The following is an 18,574-nucleotide window of genomic DNA, read 5'->3' on the forward strand; positions in this document are numbered from 1 at the left end:
TGTCAGATACTGTGGTCATTCTGAGTGAGTTTGATTCACATTTTAATAGATCGTTCATCTTGTTAATGATATGATGCAATGAGCACTGCTACAGGTTAAATAAAACACTCTCCCCTGCAAAATGTTCACTTTTAGAGGCAAGAGAAATGATCCCTTGTCAAATTATAATGATATCTAGTTTTACCAGCAGTATCATCTGTAATTAGCATTTTAAAAGCTACTGTGGCCAGACGTGCAGTCCACCAATAACGTTAGCGCGACATCAGTAGGAATGCCCACTAGTGACTTGTTACAGAGATTAGCGACGCTAAGCAAAAATGTTGTTTGTGGTGTGAACGGGGCTTTATCTGTGTTTTTCTCTCAACAATGCAATTTTGACCAGGTATGACTTATATTTAGGTGAGATTTTATTTCCAGAAAATACGGTAATTGTAAAACGATACCATACGAAGTATAAACACAGGTTCGTTCACCCAGGGTGCTTTAATTCATTCAGGAGAAAAAAGTTTAGTTTCTTCTACTGTATACATAAGGCTTATGGCCAACATTCTGCCTACCATCTTTTGTAATCCGCAGAGGAAAGGAAGTCATACATTTTTAGAATGGCATGAGGGTGAGTAAATAGTGAGAAAACTGCTGTTGTAAAACCGCTTGGAAATTCCAGAGGCACCCACGGCTTGAATATACAGGGGCCAGCAAAGGTTTGGGGGTCATTGTTAGCTACACTCGAGCCCTATATGCCCAGAAATTCTATAATTAACATCAACAGCTGCTCCCCATATTTTCCAATATACTCAGCAACCCCAAAACACCCCCCCCCACACTCCCTCCCTCCTAGTCCAGAAGGTATTTTCCCTGAGGCTACCTCCTCCAGTGGCACGTATCACCTTGAGAGGGGGCAGAGCATCAGCATCTGTCCTCTGGCAGCTTCGCTTAGTGCTGACCCGTTTCCGCCGCTTCCGGAGAACCACATATATCTGTACGTAGACGAGGAGGGTGATGATGAAGGGCACGTAGAAAGACATGATGGAGGAGTAGACCACAAATGCGGGGTTGGCGATCTCACACACAGCATCGTCACGTGTAGCTGAGGGTTGAGAAAGATGGTGCACAATAAATAATAGTTGCAATCTAATTAGTTCAGTGAGGCACTGGCAAATATCTGTATGGCACATTTCCCATAACAATTGCAAATTAGCACAAGATTATAATTAGATAATAAACATACTGAAAAATTTATAACATAATCACAACAGTGTTGGGTGAATCTGTTAGTAACACTTTCTATGAAGCCCATTTTTATAATGCATTGTAAAGGCATTGCAATGCATTCATAATAATGATGCATTATAACACATTAAACATCCATAAACAAATTTTATCCTCAGAAGTTTTAATGTAATATATAGAGTATAATCTGCCATAACATAAACTTGTAACAAAATGCATTACAATTCAAGCTTATACAATGGAATTTATGGAAAAATGCACAGAATACAAAGGAACATTCATTTACAATGTAAGTAAAGAAATATACTTGTAAAGCTACAAGGTTAAAACATATGTTATGTCTTATAATATCGTATAACCACGTAAAAACATCTTGTTGATGTTAATAAAAAGACTTTGATTTAGTCACTTAACTTAAAGCATACCTAATACACATACTGTATATAATAAAAATAGATATAATACTGTATAACTTCTACAGATACAATTTGATGTTAGTCATGTTATAATGCATTATATTAGGTATAACTTTAAATAGGTAAGGATTATAATGCTTTACAACTGTGGTTACATACATGGTTACATATAAGACATTACAAATGCATTATAATGCATTTATAATGCCTGTACAATGCATTTTAAATATGGGCTTCATAGAAAGTGTCACGATTATTTTTTTCTTCTATGGAACACAAAAGGAGGCATTTTGAAGAATGTTCATGCAGCATTTTTCCATACAAAAACACCATAATAGTAGTCCATATGACTCATGCACTAAATACAAAATCTTCTCAAACTTCTCATTGCGTGTTGTGATTAAACTTCATGACGTCATGTCACAGAACCAATAAGGTTTGAGGTTATCGACATAGCCGCCATATTTGATTTCAGTGCTGTTTACAGAGCTTCTCAGTGATTTGATTTGAACTGAGAATGAATGACTACTTAAATTTCATTCTGTTCATCACACAAAGTGATAGTATGGCTTCAGAAGACTTCTAAATAAAAAGCATTGATTGTATCAATTGCTTTTACCATGGTTTTATGATATTGTCCTTTTTGGAGCTTGACAGACCCAGAGTCACTCTTCACTATTCACATCATTAGTGTATAAGGTAAATAAACCCAGTGAAGACCTGCGAAATTTCTCCATTTGTGATCCACAGAAGAAAGAAAGTCATACATACAGAATGAAAGAACTATATCCACTGGCAGGTGAGAGAAAAATACAAATTATTTTATTACCTGTGTTATTTAACCCAAACAGCAGGGGGCAGGAAATAGTAAATGAAAGCACCCAAACCACCGAGATCATTACAGTGACTCGTCTCTTGGAGCTGTAGCGTGTGTTGTACAACATCGGCATGGCAACAGCAGTGTACCTGCGAGAGCAGCCCAGAGGGAAGGGATGGAGAGTGGGGTGGGTTGAGGGAAGTTTTGCATTCAGCCAGACAAACAGAGAACGTAACAATGATAGCAACACCAGGCCAGCTGTTTTGCAACATCAAAGTAATTATTGTGCCATCATCTCCCTTGCTTTAGTAACTGTAATAAACCTAAACATCATCACCACCATTACCATTATCATTTCCATAGCTTCAGGATCTTCCTATTCCACCAAAAGCTTTTACACTCCCTAACCACATACACACTGTTAAATACGGTTGTCACTCCTTTTCTGAGTGCTGAATCCTGTTCAGTTCACACATAATCCAGTTTGGATTTTTACAGGAGTGACTACCACAAATTCACTCCTGAAATATTCAGGTAGTAACAACTAGATTTTCATTAAAGCCATTCATTAAAAGCATTCTGTTATAATGTTCCCACCCTCAGGTTGTTCCAAAATCATATGACTTTCTTTCTTATCTTCTTAACACAAAAGATCAATATTTTTTTTAGCTCGTCTTTATAATACAATTATAATAGAATCAATTTAAAGAGCATCATGCAACTCATGCATCATATTCTAAGTCTACTGAAGACACACTGTATAAGATAGGTATTGCTGATAAACAACTTAAAATGTAATTTTTTTGTGAAAAACTTGACGTCCACTGGGCATTCATTAGAACTATGACATCCTGTCTAGACAAACAGAGTACTTAAATATTTATCTTTTTTGAACCAAAAGCGATCGTGTCCCTTTAGAAGACATTAATTTAACTGCTGGACTCGTATGGATGATATTTATGCTAACTATCTTTTCTATTTGGAGCTTCAAAAGTCAAATTACAATCCACTTGCATTTTAAGGACCTACTGAGCTAAGATATCATTCTAATTTTCTTCAAATGTGTTCTGCTGAAGAAAGAAAGTCATACACACCTGTATATCATGAGGGTGAGTAATTAATGAGAGAATTTTCATTTTTGGGTGAACTATCCCTTTAAGTATATATTTCACCGTATATATGAATCAATTTTAAAATAAAAAGTTGTATTAGTTAACATTAGTTAATGCACTATGAACTAACATGAACTAACAATAAACAATTGTATTTTTATTTACTAACATTAACAAATATGAACAAATTATGTAAAACATAATTTTTCAGCCATTGTTTAACATTTGTTCATGATACCTAATGCATTAAATAATGTTAACGAATATAACCTTGTTGTAAAGTGTTCCCAAAATACCTTTATTAGACTTTTGGGTGCTTTTTGGAGCTTTAAAGTGAGTCACTATCAACTGTTATTGTATTGAAAAGATGGACCAGGTTGTTCATTAAAACATCTCCTTTTGTGTTCCACAGATAAAAGAAATTCATGAGAAACAATCAGAGAAAATTTTGAATGAATTTTCCTTTGTTGGGTGATTTTGTGGGTGGACATTTGACTGACATTTAGTCTAGTTGCGGTGCTAGAAAATCACAAAATTCCAATTTAATTTTTTGACACCAGCCCTGCGGTCTAGGCAGGGGCGGACTGGCCATAGGGCCGCTGGGTAATTTGGGCCAGCCTGTTGCTGCGCAAGTACCGGCCTGTCCTACAGGCAATATAGGTGGCCACCCTGTGCTCCAACATGCCCGAGCGACCTTTTTAACAAGTAAAAATTTAATAAACTCTGCAAGACAAGCCAATACAATGGCTTTTATTTTGAAATTGCTTACACATCGGAGCTCATATTCATATGAGCATTTCAACTCTTACCTCGTGTGCACCTCATTATTTGACATAAAAATCACAACAATGGTGTCAACCAAAAACAACATTAAGTATAAGATGAGCTCTGAATAATCACTAAATGACAAATAACTGCAAGTTACTGTACAACAAATACAATAACAGCAGCGTAAATTATATCAGCAAACAGTAAAGCTATGAGCAGTACATAGTCATTTGCATAATTCATTCATACCGCAAAGCATTTTTGGGAGATTGATGAATAATGCTCCTGCCTAATGAACATGCAGAAAATAAGTCATGAAAAATATTAGTTTGTAGCTATTTGAGTCTTTGAGACTTACTTTGTTTAAAGGATAGCAGAAACAGCACTTGTTAATGTATAGGGCTTTTTCTCAAGAATAATCTGAGGAAGAAATTAAAACACTGCAGATATAAAAGATGCAACAAACTCAAATAGAGTGAAAATATGAGCAATTAATCTGCAAAATATGTGCAAATATTTTCACTTTAAGAGGCATGTTTATTTTATTTAACATATTTATATATGTAAATATTCTGGCCAACTTTGTTTTCCTTTTTATTTTTATTTTTTTAAATGGCATGAAATTAAGCATTGCCATTAGTGTCCTGCTGTGGGTTAATTTCTTCATCTATTTTAAACATAATTTTATGATCTTATGTAGCTATATACACACTTATAATATATTATTATTATACTTGTTGTTTCCACAACCTCATATTAACTAAGACAATAGTTTATTTGCACTTCTAGAAAAAAGTTGAATGGTGATTAAGATCTTTATGCTGACTTGTCACAGCACCTAAAATACACACTTTCCCCTTGTACTTTCATGTACATTTTAACCTAACATCTGTGTGTTGAGAAAAACTTTCGGACATGTTATTTGTCTGAACTATAAAGTGCTTATTTTTAGTGCTTTCTCAAAAAAATAAATAACTCACATTTTCAGTGGTTTTATATGTTTTAAAAGTTATGACAATTTTTGCACTGGTGGGGCCCGTTGTCATGACTAGCAGTCAATAGAAATGTATTTCCCCCCCCCCAATGCAAAAAAATTTGTAATTGAGCCGGAAAATTAAATAAACGAGCCGGTGTGTTATGGTGTAGTGTGGGCCGAGTTTGGTGGGCTGCTCTGGGCTAGAATATCAAGGCCACTTTTTAGTCCCAGTCCGCCCCTTAGTCTAGGAGTCACCCATATATTACGATCCTTGTTAAAAAATTTAAGGCAGAACAATAAATAGAGATTGTGGTGTGTGTACGTGGCCTGTATAGCACATTGTCAGGGACTCAATCCACACAAGTTTAGTTGTGAAACCAGGTGCGAGAGAGTTTAATGTGAAATCACAGGTTAAACACGTTGAGATGAAGACATAGATGAAATACACAAATACACTGGAGGAAATACTCAGGTAAGCAGGTAGGTTACGGTAAGTAGACTTCTCAGGGTGACAATGGAACGTCAAGGTGAGTTTCCAGGTAAATATAGTCCACAGTACTTGAGGAAGAAACAGGCAGAGAAACTGGTAACAATATAATGTTCAATAAGGGAACTCTTCAGGCCTCAAATAAACTTGTAAGGAGGGAAAACACTGCATGGGAGCAGCGTGGTCAAACAGTAGTCCTAGGTGAGAGACTTGATGGTGAACTGAGGTGAAAGTGACCTATTTAAGCAATCCTTAATGAGTGAGCTGATTGAGTGCAGGTGTGGTGAATTAGAAATTGGGTGTAGAAGAACGCAACACTGAGGGAGTTGGAGAGCCCGAGGGAGGCGTGACAGTACCCCCCTCCCCAAAAGGGGCGGCTCCTGAAGCCCAAAATGAAGAGGACAACACCGAAGGCCAGGGAGGAGCCAGTGGACAATCAGGAGGCCTGGGAGGTGGCCACAGGGCAGGGACAGGAGGCCTGGGAGGTGGCCACAGGGCAGGGATAGGATGCGGCCACAGAGCCACACTTGGTTCAGGAGGTGGAGCTGAAGGTAGAGCGGGCAGAGCTGCAGGAGGAGCAGAGGTTTATGTTTCAGGAGGAGGATCCAGAGACAGAGCGGGCAGAGCCGCAGGAGGAGCAGAGGTTTGTTTCAGGACGTGGATCCGGAGGCAGAGTGGATGGAACCACTGGAGGAGGAGTTTCTGGAGGAGGAACCAGAAGGGCGGAGCCATGGGAGGCAGAGTCATTGTAGTCAGGAGCCCCAGCAGCGACTGGGCAACTACCTCCATGGTCTCAAGCATGGGAGTGATAGGGGAACGACCTCTGTGGTCATGAGCACGGGCTGTGACAGGGGAGTAGGAGCCCTTCTCTTCCGGATGGCCTACAGCTGTGCTCTTGGAGGCTCAAAGGGCAGAGCCATGGGAGGCTCAAAGAGGGCTGTCTCCAGGACCACCGAGGCTGGGGAGAAAGTGGTCTCTGTTGATGGGAGCTCAGAGACCACTGGAGCCATAGTGGCCCCCCCAAAAAAACTTCCTCTAGAGTTAGAGCTGGTATGAAAGCTGGCTCTGGGATGAACGAGGCTTCAGGAACTAGCTCATTGCCCGTGGTGGGCATGGGCATTGGCTTGTTGCCTGTGGCAGGCAAGTAGGCATTGGCTTGTTGCAGGCCAGGAGGAAGGAGCCGTGGAGGAAGGAGCCGTGGAATCCACTGCAAGAGGGTTGGTCTCCTCCATCGCACCTACAGTGAAGGCTGATCCACTAAACAAAGACATATCAATGAATTGGACCAGGGTCCAGGGACTTCTGCCATAAGGCATGAGGGACCTCACTGGCTCAGTCAACCCAACCCAGAAGAAGTCTTTCAACGCCACATCATTGAAGTCCACCTCATAGGCCAATTCTCAGAACTCCGCCACATAATCTTCCAGAGAGCGGTCCTCCTGATACAGCTGGAAGAGTCATATTGCTGGGTTCATGTTGGGTCTCGCTGGTTCCATAGAAGGTCAAGTCTTCTGTCAGGGACTCAATCCACACAAGTTTAGTTGTGAAACCAGGTGCAAGACAGTTTAATGAGAAATCACAGGTTAAACAGGGTAAACATGGTGAGATGAAGACATAGATTAAATGAAACAGGCAATCAATACACTGGAGGATATACTCGGGTAGGTAAGCAGGTAGGTTACGGTAAGTAGACTTCTCAGGGTGACGATGGAACATCAAGGTGAGTATCCAGATAAATGTAGTCCACAGTACTTTGGAGGAAGAATCAGGCAGAGAAACTGGTAACAATATAATGTTCAATAAGGGAACTCTTCTGGCCTCGAATAAACTTGGAAAGCGGGAAACCACTGCATGGGAGCAGCGCGGTCAAACAGTAGTCCTAGGTGTGAGACTTGATGGTGAACTGAGGTGAAAGTGGCCTATTTAAGCAATCCTTGACGAGTGAGCTGATTGAGTGCAGGTGTGGTGAATTAGAAATCGGGTGAAGAGGAGTGGAACACTGAGGAAGGTGGAGAGCCCGAGGGAGGCATGACACACATTGTGGTAAATTCCTTTTTGAAACATCTCTCATTTTTCCAGCATGATTTTTAACAACTCAACTCAATTGATTGGTTTAAAAACATCTTAAGACTGGCAGAGATATAATAAATCTATAAAATTCAAAACCTCACCATCTGCTGGATGGAATGTAATTGATCTGCGGCATTCCTGTCATTTAGAAGAATCATTACTCTATTTATTTTAACTGATAGGAGAACCTACCTGTCGATACTAATAGCACACAGATTAAGAATGCTGGCTGTGCACATCATGACGTCCAGAGTGACAAAGATGTCACAGTGGATTTTACTGAAACGCCACTCTCCCACCACCTGCAATATACAGAAACACACATACACACGCACACACATGCACGCACGCACGCACGCACACACACAGTTTTGAAATAGCAAGTTCAGTTATTTGTTGTTGACAGCATCAAGAAGAATGCAAAAAAACTTTAAAACCTGGCCGATATAAATACAGTAAATTAATAATGAAGGATATAGAGTGCATTGGAAAAACCTCATTGATGAATACAAGTGTTGTTCTGGAAAATGGAGTATATAAGTTTATGGCACAAAAAAAGTTGTTTCAACAATGATGTGACCCTGTTCACCAGATAATGACATTTTAAATCTTGACTATGTCAATTAATGTTCATTTTCTGTAACGTACAGTATAATTTAGAGTGCTATTATTGCTGATATAGAAAAGAGATGTTTCTCAGGACAAATGATATTTCCTGATAAGCACTCTTGCAATGTGTTGCAGTCTTGCCATGTGGGTCAGCATTATCACTGATTTGGCAAAATGATACAGCAAATAAGGATGAGCAACATAGTCTCATAAGAACTCGTAATAATTCAAACAAAATGGCAAAATCACAAGATATTGTACAACTTGGCTCATACAAAAGGTGCGACCTTTATCGATCATCACTCATGTGTTCACCGATCACAGTGTTTTCAATAGGCTACTGTAGAGCTGGGGAGGGCGGGGCCGGGCTGGAATGAGACACACCCGGTCCCCAATCAGCCTGATGGGGCGCGCGAGGGATAAAGGCGGCCGGGGACGACAGTTCGAGAGAGAGAGAGAATTACAGACAGCTGTGCTGTGTTTTTAGTTGTGTGTTTTTGGTTGGGGTTTTGTTTAATAAATTATTATTTAAGTTGTCAAGCCGGTTCTCGCCTCCTCCTTTCCTCTAAACCCCCTTACACTGGTGCCGAAACCCGGGAAGGAGGAGGGATTCCCGTCGCAGAGTCCTCGACACTGCCGTCCACCCAGGGGAGCGCCGCTGCTGTCCGACGGGGGACGGAGTAGCCCGACTACCCGGACGCGGGGAACGGCCGCCGTCCGCGAGGCGAGTGGGGACGGGACTCCCCGACCGCCTGGAGCGAGGGAGCCGCTGCCGGGGGCGGAGGAGTGCCCTGCCGTCCCCCGGGAACGCGGAGGGGTCGAAAGAAGACCGCCGTCCGTGGGGGGGAGGAGGGAAGCGACTCCCCGACCGCCTGGAGTGGTAGGGCCGCTGCCAGGGGCGGAGGAGAGTCCCCACGGGACGCCGGGAACGCGGAGGGGCGTTCTGTCCGCTGGGGGTCGGAGGTCTGACTCCGGTCCGCCCGGGGAGGAGCGGCTGCAGCCCGCCTGAGAGGGTGGAGTAGTGATCGAGGACCACGCGACGGCGCATCAGAGAACCGGTGAGGTTCTTTTTCTCTCTCTCCTCTCTCTCTCTCTGCCGCTCCGTGTTGGCCTTTCCCTCGCCATTTTGTGTTGTTTTTTCCCCTCCTGTCTCCTCCCAGGTCGAGGAAGGCGGGGAGGACCCGCAGGCAGTCGGGGCATAAGGCACGCCCCCCCCACCCGGAGAGGAAGGGTGGGGGGGGATGTACGTCATGCCGGGGGCTCCCCGGCCTGAGGCAACGCCGGGAGGAGTGTAGAGCTGGGGAGGGCGGGGCCGGGCTGGAATGAGACACACCCGGTCCCCAATCAGCCTGATGGGGCGCGCGAGGGATAAAGGCGGACGGGGACGACAGTTCGAGAGAGAGAGAGAATTACAAACAGCTGTGCTGTGTTTTTAGTTGTGTGTTTTTGGTTGGGGTTTTGTTTAATAAATTATTATTTAAGTTGTCAAGCCGGTTCTCGCCTCCTCCTTTCCTCTAAACCCCCTTAGAGCTACGTTCCCTATCTGTCACTCACTCAACGTTGTGTCGATGTAGTGACACTAGGGGTCACTCTTGGGAGTCCGAGACACTTCTGGTCTTTGATAAAAGGCCAATGAAAATTGGCAAGTGGTATTTGCATGCCACTCCCCCGGACATATGGGTATAAAAGGAACTGGTATGCAACCACTCATTCAGATTTTCTCTTCGTAGCCGAACGGTCATGCTCATTGAGCTTAATTCCCACGACTGTTCATTCACCTCTGCTGGATCTGACAGCGCATTTCAGCAGCTTCTCCCCCCTCTGCACTGGTGCACTGCAGAGAATGCCCCTGGGCGCTTCGGCAGAAATAAAAGAGTATATTTCTCTAAAAGAGCGTCACACACGGAACGTGTTTTTAAAGATGCCTTTCCGATTGTGTGTTATTCCTGGTTGCGCTCGTTATTTCTCGCCTTCTGACGGTCACGATCACTGTCTTTTGTGTCTGGGAACTGCTCACGCGGAGACAGCATTTGTGGATGGTCATGTTCTCATTGCGAGGACATGTCCATGGCAACGATGTGGTCACGGCTCACCTTCGTAAGAAAGCAAGCCACCCCAGAGGCTCCCCGCCTCGGTCCTTTTACCCACGGGTATGAGGCCAGCGCAGCTAGCACTGGGGGCGATTTGGGGACCCCAATGGGTCTGCCTCCGCTGGGTATCCCCCCACGGATCTCCCATTCTCCAGCATGCTCGTCTGCCCCGATCGGGCTTCCGGATGAGTCTGCCGGCTCGTCTCATGGCGAGTTCGACCTCTTATTCGGAGCCCGCGAAAGTGATGAGCTCTCGAGTGCAGCATCGGAGAGTGGGCTCGTCCAGTCGGACGCGGAAGCCTCAGCTGGGCTCCTCCCTTCGGGGACGATTGCCCAGTCACAGGCTGACGCGGAGATGATGACATGCTTTCCCGGGCAGCCGCGAACGTCGGCTAGAGTGGAACCCTCCGCTCTTCCCTGAACCCTCGTGGCTTGATGATTGGATCCTGGGCTCGCGGCTGAAAGCCACACCCCGCCCCCGTTCCTTTCTTCCCGGAAGTGCATGAAGTGCTGACAAGGTCGTGGGAGGCACTTTTTTACTGCCCGGTCCCTATCTATTCAGCTTCCCCGCCCTCACTACCCTCGACGGTGGGGCGGCCAAGGGCTATTCGGCAATCCCCCAGTGGATAAAGGCGCTCACGGTGCACCTATGCCTGCAGAGCGCTGCCACCTGGCGCGGGTGCCCAAAGCCCCCGTCCAAGGCCTGTAGGTTTACATCGTCTCTGACGGCCAGTGCCTACGGTTCCGCTGGACAAGCCGCCTCCACCCTGCACGCCATGGCTCTCCTGCAAGTCCGCCAAGGCACTAAAGAAACTGCACGAGGGTAGTTCTGCCCCGGGATTGATGCAGGAGCTGCGCTCGGCGACCGACCTCGCGCACTCTTTCAAAGTACTTTTTTTAACTCTCTTGCCCGCGCGCCCGTGCGCCCGTGCTGTATTTGTGTGCGGGAAAGAGATCGCCATTCGCCAGACGTGCTCTGCTGTTCTTATCCAGAAATATCAATAAAGTACACTTTAAAAAGTATGTTTCCCAACTCTGCAAATGATTAAATGGAACACGTTTTATCAGACTCACGCTTATTACGCAAAGTCATTTCTAACTGAAAATGTTGACTATATCAAGACAAAATCTAATTTACTATGTATCAGGGACATTTAAACAAATATGATGGATGAAATAGACCATGATGGAAATTTTACAACTCAATCTGTCACATATTTGTAGCGCAACCTCTGGGTGTTATCTAGCTGGCACTTGCATTTCAATGGCAAAAAAGTAAAAAAATACAACGAAGAACACAAGTGAGGGGAGAAGTCTCTATTCACCTATTATCCATACTAAATATAATGTGAAAAGAATGAAATGTCAGCCCAAGGTGAGTTTGATCTTGATTTAGGGATGTAGGCTACACCTCGACACAGCAGGAGTACTGAAAACTGTGAAGTGTAGTATGTAGTATATAAATATTTTTTAATGGTATCTGATCTTTTCTGTTTTATTGTTGTATTTAATTTTATGGGCATTATTAAATGTTTTAATATTACCATTTATTAAATGTAATAAACACATTAAATGCATTTAATTAATTACATTAAATGTATTTCACCCATAATTTTAGATTAAACTAAAATAAACTGAATGGACGAATTGAAAATGAAGTAGAAATAAAAACTAAATTATAATTCGAAATAATAATAACTCTGGTTGTAATGACGAATGCAGCTTTCACTTTTTTTGGTGTATGTTTGAGTGGAGGGGAAAAGCAACAAATAATTGAAATGTCAACAGTGTGTTGAAGGATATTTTTGTCTTCTTACACCTAAAGCATATGCTTTCATTCTGAAACCACTTTGAAATTTGTTCAGCAGGATACTAATCATTTGTTTTTTGCATTGATATTGACAAATTGTTTTTCTTAAAATAAACTTAAAATATTGATGTTGAGTTTATGATTACAATTTGAATTCAGATTCATGAACAGATTCATTTGGACTTGGACTCGACTTGGATTTGGCCTGTTATGGATTCAGTCTTGAATCAGACTCAGCCCTTTTTGGACTCGGACTCAACATGGACTCGATTGTTTAATGACTCTGGCTATGTCTCCTTTTGAAGACTGCATGCTTGGTAGGATGCATCCTTTGAAGGCTGCAGTATACAGAGCTTCCTCCTTTAAACAAGTCTCATTTAAATGAGACGGCCTTAGTAGTACAAACGGAAACGGATTGTAACATGTGTTGGGCCTCATGTATTCAGATAGAAGACAAAGGCAGGCCTAACACAGTCGTAAAAACCTAACTCAAGCCCCCACATTCCAAGTCGTAAATTATACTGATAAAAATCGCGCCAAAATCAAACAAAGGGAGTCCAAAACAGACTACAAATCCCATGAAGCCTTGCTCACTAAAGGATCGAACTCTCAACTCCTATTGGATGAGGCACACAACAGAACGTCCCTCAAACATGACATCATCAGGAGTTGAAATACCTCTGAAATGCTTTCGGGATTTGCTTCCAGCAACTTTGCTTGCAGTGTGTGGATGCAGTTCTTTGCTGCTCTCAGGTGCAACCTTGTGGCACAAGGAAGTAACGTCCGACTTGAAACTGTGGCCATACAATCTCCATCTCGCTGGATGAGTTGAGATTACTCTGTGTTCAACCGAACACTCTAACGGATCTGAAGGAGACCTCCGAGCAAGTCGCATCTTCATCCGTTTGCCTACAGAAGTGAAGAGATTAAAGATTTCTCTTCCATCTTCAATCAAGTCGACATTTCTGAGATCTCCGCCAGCCCGCCGAGAATCAACAGCCGTACCACCTGCCGACAGAGCGAGGAAACAGCCTCCCGTCATCACCCGAGCCTCAAGGGTCAGAGTTAAAGGACGGAGGAAAACGTCATGGTTACTGGTGTAACCTCCGTTCCCTGATGGAGGGAACGAGACGTTGGTGTCGATGTAGTGACACTAGGGGTCACTCTTGGGAGCCCGAGACACCTCTGGTCTTTGATAAAAGGCCAAAGAAAATTGGCGAGTGGTATTTGCATGCCACTCCCCCGGACATACAGGTATAAAAGGAGCTGGTATGCAACCACTCATTCAGGTTTTACGCTGAGGAGCCGATATAAGGTCCAGCCATTTCAGCGGGTAGTTCAGCGTTGTGGCAGGAGGGACCAACGTCTTGTTCCCTCCATCAGGGAATGGAGGTTACACCAGTAACCATGATGTTCCCTATCTGTCACTCACTCGACGTTGGTGTCGATGTAGTGACACTAGGGGTCCCTATACAAAACGCCACAAGGCTGAACGGTGTTACGTGAACTGGTGGTGTGTGGTGGGCAGACTTGCTGTGTGCCTCATAGCCAGCACACCAGGTTGACACGTAACCTCCCCCAACACAGTTATGAGTGTCGAACGGCCCTTTTTGGGGACAAGTCGACTACCCAAAGATAGAGACAGGCTTAACCCAGTCATGGCCTCTTTTCCCCTTCTCTTTTTCCACTCCCTAAAAAAGAAGGGGGATTATCCGACTGGGCCGCCAGGTCTAGTCGGGGGGTGTCCCTCCCAAGGGGAGGACACCGCAGAGACCACACCTCGCCCCAAGAGAGGGGGAGATATTTTTAAGTGGAAAAATACATCACATGGTCTTTCCAACCATGTGGAGAGCCTTCAAGGTAGATCCTGCCCAATGGGGGAGGAGTTACTACAAACATGGAGACTGGGGCAGAGGGGCTCTGCCAAAGGAAGACGCAGTTTGCCAGCAGGGAAACGAACTAGCGGAAGATGTATATCGCATGGGGTTTAGCCTTACAGGGAACCACCACATGCGGAGCACCTACCCCAGAACAGGGCTCTTAATTAGCACGTGTACTGGGCCGGCAGTGAGTCTCTCCGAAAACTTGACTGCCACAGGGCTCGGAGGAAGTCAACCAGGGAACAAATTTTTTGAACACTACTGGGAATTAACGGAGCACGTCTTCAGCTCAAAAGGAGGTGGAAGGTGCTATGTGCAAGCGATACACCTGGCTGGCTATCCCAGGCTTATCCGCTTGTGTTGCGTGCCACTACCTGGGACGAAACCGGTTCCACCCGGAGGTTGTAGAACCTTGCAAAGGTGTTGGGTGTTGCCCAGCCCGCTGCTCTGCAAATGTCTGTTAGAGAGGCACCTCTGGCCAGGGCCCAAGAAGCCGCTACACCACGGGTAGAATGGGCTCGTAGCCCTACCGGGGGTGGCATGTTTTGGGCGAGATATGCCATGGTTATGGCATCAACGAGCCAGTGGGCGATCCTCTGCTTGGAGACAGCGCTTCCTTTCTGCTGTGCACCAAAGCAGACAAAGAGCTGCTCAGAGACTCTAAAGCTCTGCGTGCGATCCAAATAGATGCGTAAAGCATGCACCGGACACAGCAACGACAGGGCTGGGTCTGCCTCCTCCTGGGGCAGCGCTTGCAGGTTCACCACCTGGTTCCTAAAAGGAGTGGTGGGAACCTTGGGCACATAGCCTGGTCGGGGTCTCAGGATCAAGTGAGAATAGCCCGGACTGAACTCCAGGCATGTTTCGCTGACAGAGAACGCTTGCAGGTCACCTACCCTCTTGATGGAAGTGAGCACAGTCAGGAGGGCAGTCTTCAAAGAGAGTGCCTTAAGCTCGGCTGACTGCAAAGGCTCAAAGGGGGCTCTCTGTAGACCCTGAAGAACTACAGAGAGATCCCATGAGGGAACGAGGGGCGGTCTGGAGGGATTCAGCCTCCTGGCACCTATTAGGAACCTGATGATCAGGTCGTGCTTCCCTAAGGACTTACCGTCAACTGCGTTGTGGTGTGCTGCTATGGCAGCAACGTACACCTTCAAGGTGGAAGGGGACAGCCTCCCTTCCAGCCTCTCCTGCAGGAAGGAAAGCACTGATCCGACTGCACATCTCTGGGGGTCTTCGTGTCGAGAAGAACACCAATTAGCGAATAGACGCCACTTAAAGGCATACAGGCGCCTCGTAGAGTGATCATGTCTACCACCGCGGGTGGTAGGCCACTTAGGTCTTCCGCGTCCTGTCCAGGGACCAGACATGGAGATTCCAGAGGTCTGGGCGCGCGTGCCAGAGGGTGCCCCGTCCCTGAGAAAGAAGGTCCTTCCTCAGGGGAATTTGCCAGGGGGAAGCTGTCACGAGGAGCGTGAGGTCTGAGAACCACATCTGGGTGGGCCAGTAGGGTGCTACCAGGACGACCTGCTCCTCATCCTCCCTGACCTTGCACAGGGTCTGTGCAAGCAGGCTCACTGGGGGAAACGCATATTTGCGAATGCCAGGGGGCCAGCTGTGTGCCAGCGCGTCTATGCCAAGGGGAGCCTCGGTGAGGGCGTACCAGAGCGGGCAGTGGGAGGATTCTTGGGAGGTGAACAGGTCCACCTGTGCCCGACCGAATCGACTCCAAATCAGCTGGACAACCTGAGGGTGGAGTCTCCACTCTCTTCTGAGGGAAACCTGCCGTGACAGCGGGTCCGCTGTAGTGTTGAGGTTGCCCGGGATGTGAGTGGCTTGCAGCGACTTGAGGTGCTGCCGACTCCGGAGGAGGAGACGGCGGGCGAGTTGTGACATACAGCGAGAGCGCAGACCGCCTTGGCGGTTAACATATGCTACCACTGCCGTGCTGTCCGTCCGAACTAGCACGTGCTTGCCCTGGATCAATGACCGGAACCTCCGCAGGGCGAGCAGAATTGCCAGTAACTCGAGGCAGTTGATGTGCCAATGCAGTCGCGGACCCATCCAGAAGCCGGTGGCTGCATGCCATTGCAAACAGCGCCCCAGCCCGTTTTGGAGGCGTCTGTCATGACCACAACGCGCCTGGAGACCAGTTCTAGGGGAACACCTGCTCGTAGAAATGAGAGGTCGGTCCAAGGGCCGAAAAGACGGTGACAGACTGACGTAATGGCCACGCGGTGTGTCCCGTGGCGCCATGCCCGTCTCGGGACTCGAGTCTGGAGCCAGTGCTGAAGCGGCCTCATATGCATCAACCCGAGCGGGGTGGCCACCGCCGAGGATGCCGTATGCCCCAGGAGCCTCAGAAAATTTTTCAGTGGAACTGCTGTTTTCTGTTTGAATGCCTTCAAACATTCCAGCACCAACTGGGCGCGCTCGTTCGTAAGGCGCGCCGTCAAGGAGACTGAGTCCAACTCCAAAATGAGAAAAGAGATGCTCTGAACCAGGAGGAGCTTGCTCTTTTCCCAGTTGACCCGAAGCCCTAGTCGGCTGAGGTGTGAGAGCACCAGGTCCCTGTGTGCGCATAACCCGTCTCGAGAGTGAGCTAAGATTAGCCAGTTGTCGAGATAGTTGAGAATGCGAATGCCCACCTCCCTTAACGGGGCAAGGGCAGCCTCTGCGATCTTCGTAAAGACGCGAGGAGACAGGGACAGGCCGAAAGGGAGGACTTTGTACTGATACGCCTGACCCTCGAACGCGAACCGCAGGAAGGGTCTGTGTCGAGGAAGGATCGAGACGTGAAAGTACGCATCCTTCAGGTCTACCGCCGCGAACCAATCTTGATGCAGGACGCTCGCTAGAATGCATCTTTGCATCAGCATCTTGAATGGGAGTCCGTGTAAACTTGGTTCAGTACTCACAGGTCCAAGATTGGCCGCAACCCACCGCCGAAAAAAGGCGGTGGGTTGCGGCCAATCTTGGACCTGCGAGTACTGAACCGAGCTTTACACAGAAGTAGGGGCTGTAAAAGCCTTTCTTCATCTCGGCTGGAGGGACAGGTTCTATCGCGCCCTTCCGTAGGAGGGTAGCGATCTCCGTGCACAGGGTGACAGCGTTTTCGCCCTTGACCAAGGTGAAGTGAATACCGCTGAACCTGGGCGGGCGCCTGGCGAACTGAATCGCGTAGCCGAGTCGGACGGTCCGGACCAGCCACCGCAATGGATTGGGAAGCGCGAGGGGGACCAAGGGGACAACGTCGTCGGACGTACTGGCAAGTGGGGCCTCGCGGCGGGGCGGAGTGCGAGGTGCCATAGCACATTGTGGCCATGCTGAGTCTAGGGACATCGAAGCACTTACCTGGCTCCTTGTGACCACCCCTGGAACAGCCTGAGACGGGGGAGGAAGAGGCCTGTCCTCGTAACCCGTGGAGGCTGCCACATCGGGGGCGGCTGTGTGCCACAGCTGGGCGCTCAGGGGCGGAAAGGACACCGCTGGAGCGCCAATCCTGCAAGAAAAAGCCCGTGGCCGGTAGTTGTGGTGACGACCGTACACACCGGGCATGTGACCCAGGGAGGAAGGAAGCCGCTCTTTTGCTGAACTGTTTTGTACTGCAGCCACTTGGGTGTGCGGCGAAATCAAACAAAAAGGCAACAAAAGATTTTCCACCCGGCCCTCCACCGGGGGATGGAGTGGTCTTTCTACCAGCTCCTCGTGAGTGGGTTCCCTCGACCCTGGGTTGCCCGTCTCAGGGGCACTTCGAGGACCTCCGTGGGTTCTTCAGCGCCGGCTGTTAGACGGGTGGTGTCGGCTTCCTGCTGTGGGCTCCACGCCGGGGCCGGGCCAGAGGGGCAGGCTGCAGTGGAGCCGGTGCAGTCACTGCAGGGGGATGCCCTTGGCGACGAGCAGACGGGGTGCGGATCTTGAGCCGTGCCGGGGCAGGATGTGCCAGATTGCTTCCATCTGCTGCTTTACCATCGAGAACTGCTGGGCAAAGTCCTCAACGGTGTCGCCAAATAGGCCCGCCTGGGAAATGGGGGCAGCAAGGAACCGTGTCTTGTCGGCCTCGCCCATCTCGACCAGGTTGAGCCACAGGTGGCACTGCTGGACCACTAGTGTGGCCATCGTCTGCCCGAGAGACCGCGCCGTGACCTTTGTCGCCCGGAGGGCAAGGTCGGTCGCCGAGCGCAGTTCCTGCATCAAATCTGGGTCGGAACTACCCTCGTGCAGTTCTTTCAGCGCCTTGGCTTGGTGGACCTGCAGGAGAGCCATGGCGTGCAGGGCAGAGGCGGCTTGTCCAGCAGCGCTGTAGTCC

At 47.2% G+C, this 18,574-nt stretch overlaps 1 protein-coding gene across 1 annotated transcript in view; it reads right to left on the bottom strand.

Moving 5' to 3' along the window:
* Window positions 1-18,574, bottom strand: part of LOC127439872 (D(2) dopamine receptor A-like) — a 105,808-nt gene that overhangs the window by 12,289 nt on the left and 74,945 nt on the right. Inside the window, exons 3-5 of the mRNA XM_051696146.1 lie at window positions 8,069-8,178; window positions 2,476-2,612; window positions 888-1,087 (exon numbers count right to left, since the gene is read on the bottom strand). Coding sequence (XP_051552106.1) covers window positions 888-1,087; window positions 2,476-2,612; window positions 8,069-8,178 — 447 coding nt within the window. The remainder of the gene's footprint in view (window positions 1-887; window positions 1,088-2,475; window positions 2,613-8,068; window positions 8,179-18,574) is intronic.

The sequence above is a fragment of the Myxocyprinus asiaticus genome, chromosome 4, assembly GCF_019703515.2.
Source record: "Myxocyprinus asiaticus isolate MX2 ecotype Aquarium Trade chromosome 4, UBuf_Myxa_2, whole genome shotgun sequence".
Classification (NCBI taxonomy): Eukaryota; Metazoa; Chordata; class Actinopteri; order Cypriniformes; family Catostomidae; genus Myxocyprinus; species Myxocyprinus asiaticus.